The 967-nt window shown below is 33.9% G+C and overlaps 1 protein-coding gene across 1 annotated transcript; it reads left to right on the top strand.

Moving 5' to 3' along the window:
* Positions 1–306, top strand: LOC120176975. Its single transcript, XM_039183249.1, has one exon. The coding sequence runs from the start codon at positions 1–3 to the stop codon at positions 304–306; it is 306 nt and encodes a 101-aa protein (XP_039039180.1).
* Positions 307–967: the final 661 nt, after the last annotated feature.

Genomic DNA, 967 nt, shown 5'->3' with positions numbered 1-967 from the left:
ATGTCACCTTTCAAGTTGGTGTATGGGAAAGATTGCAACCTCTATGTCAAGCTAGAACATAAAGCGTATTGGGCCATTAAGAGCCTAAATTACGACGCTCAATTAGCAGGAGAGAAAAGATTACTGGAACTCAATGATATAGAAGAGTTTAGGGAACAAACATATGAGAATGCCAGGATATACAAGGAAAAGACTAAAAAGTGGGATGACCAAAGGATGATGCCACAATATTTTGAAGTTGTCCAACAAGTGTTACTTTACAATTCAAGCCTTAAGCTATTCCCTGGAAAGCTCAAATCCCGATGATCAGGACCATTTAAGGAGCATCATGTTTATCCCCATGGAGCAGTTGATATAAAAATTTGGACAACAGGACGATCTTTAAGGTCAATGGTAAATGCCTGAAAGTTTAAAATGAAGCTCCAATGAAGAGTTAAAAGTTGGGCTATATCTGCATGAGTCTGAGTGTGCTTGAACCATGAACAAAAATTCAATGCCACGAATTTGAATTCCGTTGATTGTGCATAAATAACAAATTTATTTTTTCTTTATCTTTATTTTTATTCGTAGATAATGACAATTTGTTTTGTACTGTAGGGACCCATAGTACCCAGGGATGTACGAAGGAGCGATTACTAAGGGGAAAAAAAGACAAAGCAATTAAAGGGGGAAATATTCTTTTATACTTTATTTATTTATTTATTTTATTTTATTTCCAAAACTTTATTTCTCTCTCTTCATTGTCCTTTCACATCACATTTAATTTTACAATTTTTTTCTTTTTCCCACCTACCCATTTACCTCATCCACTCATTTCTTTTCAACATTCCACTCACTCCATTTTACCTATTATTTCTTTTAACTTTTCTTTATCACCTTCTTCTTCTCTCATTTTCCTCTATAACCGACATCATTAAAGCAAAACAAGCTCTCAATTTTTTTAAATTTTTCCTTCAAACCGCTACAA

This window comes from Hibiscus syriacus, unplaced genomic scaffold (assembly GCF_006381635.1).
Source record: "Hibiscus syriacus cultivar Baekdansim isolate YM2019G1 unplaced genomic scaffold, ASM638163v2 tig00112264_pilon, whole genome shotgun sequence".
Taxonomy (NCBI): domain Eukaryota; kingdom Viridiplantae; phylum Streptophyta; class Magnoliopsida; order Malvales; family Malvaceae; genus Hibiscus; species Hibiscus syriacus.
This window is presented reverse-complemented; position numbering and strand designations above follow the sequence as displayed.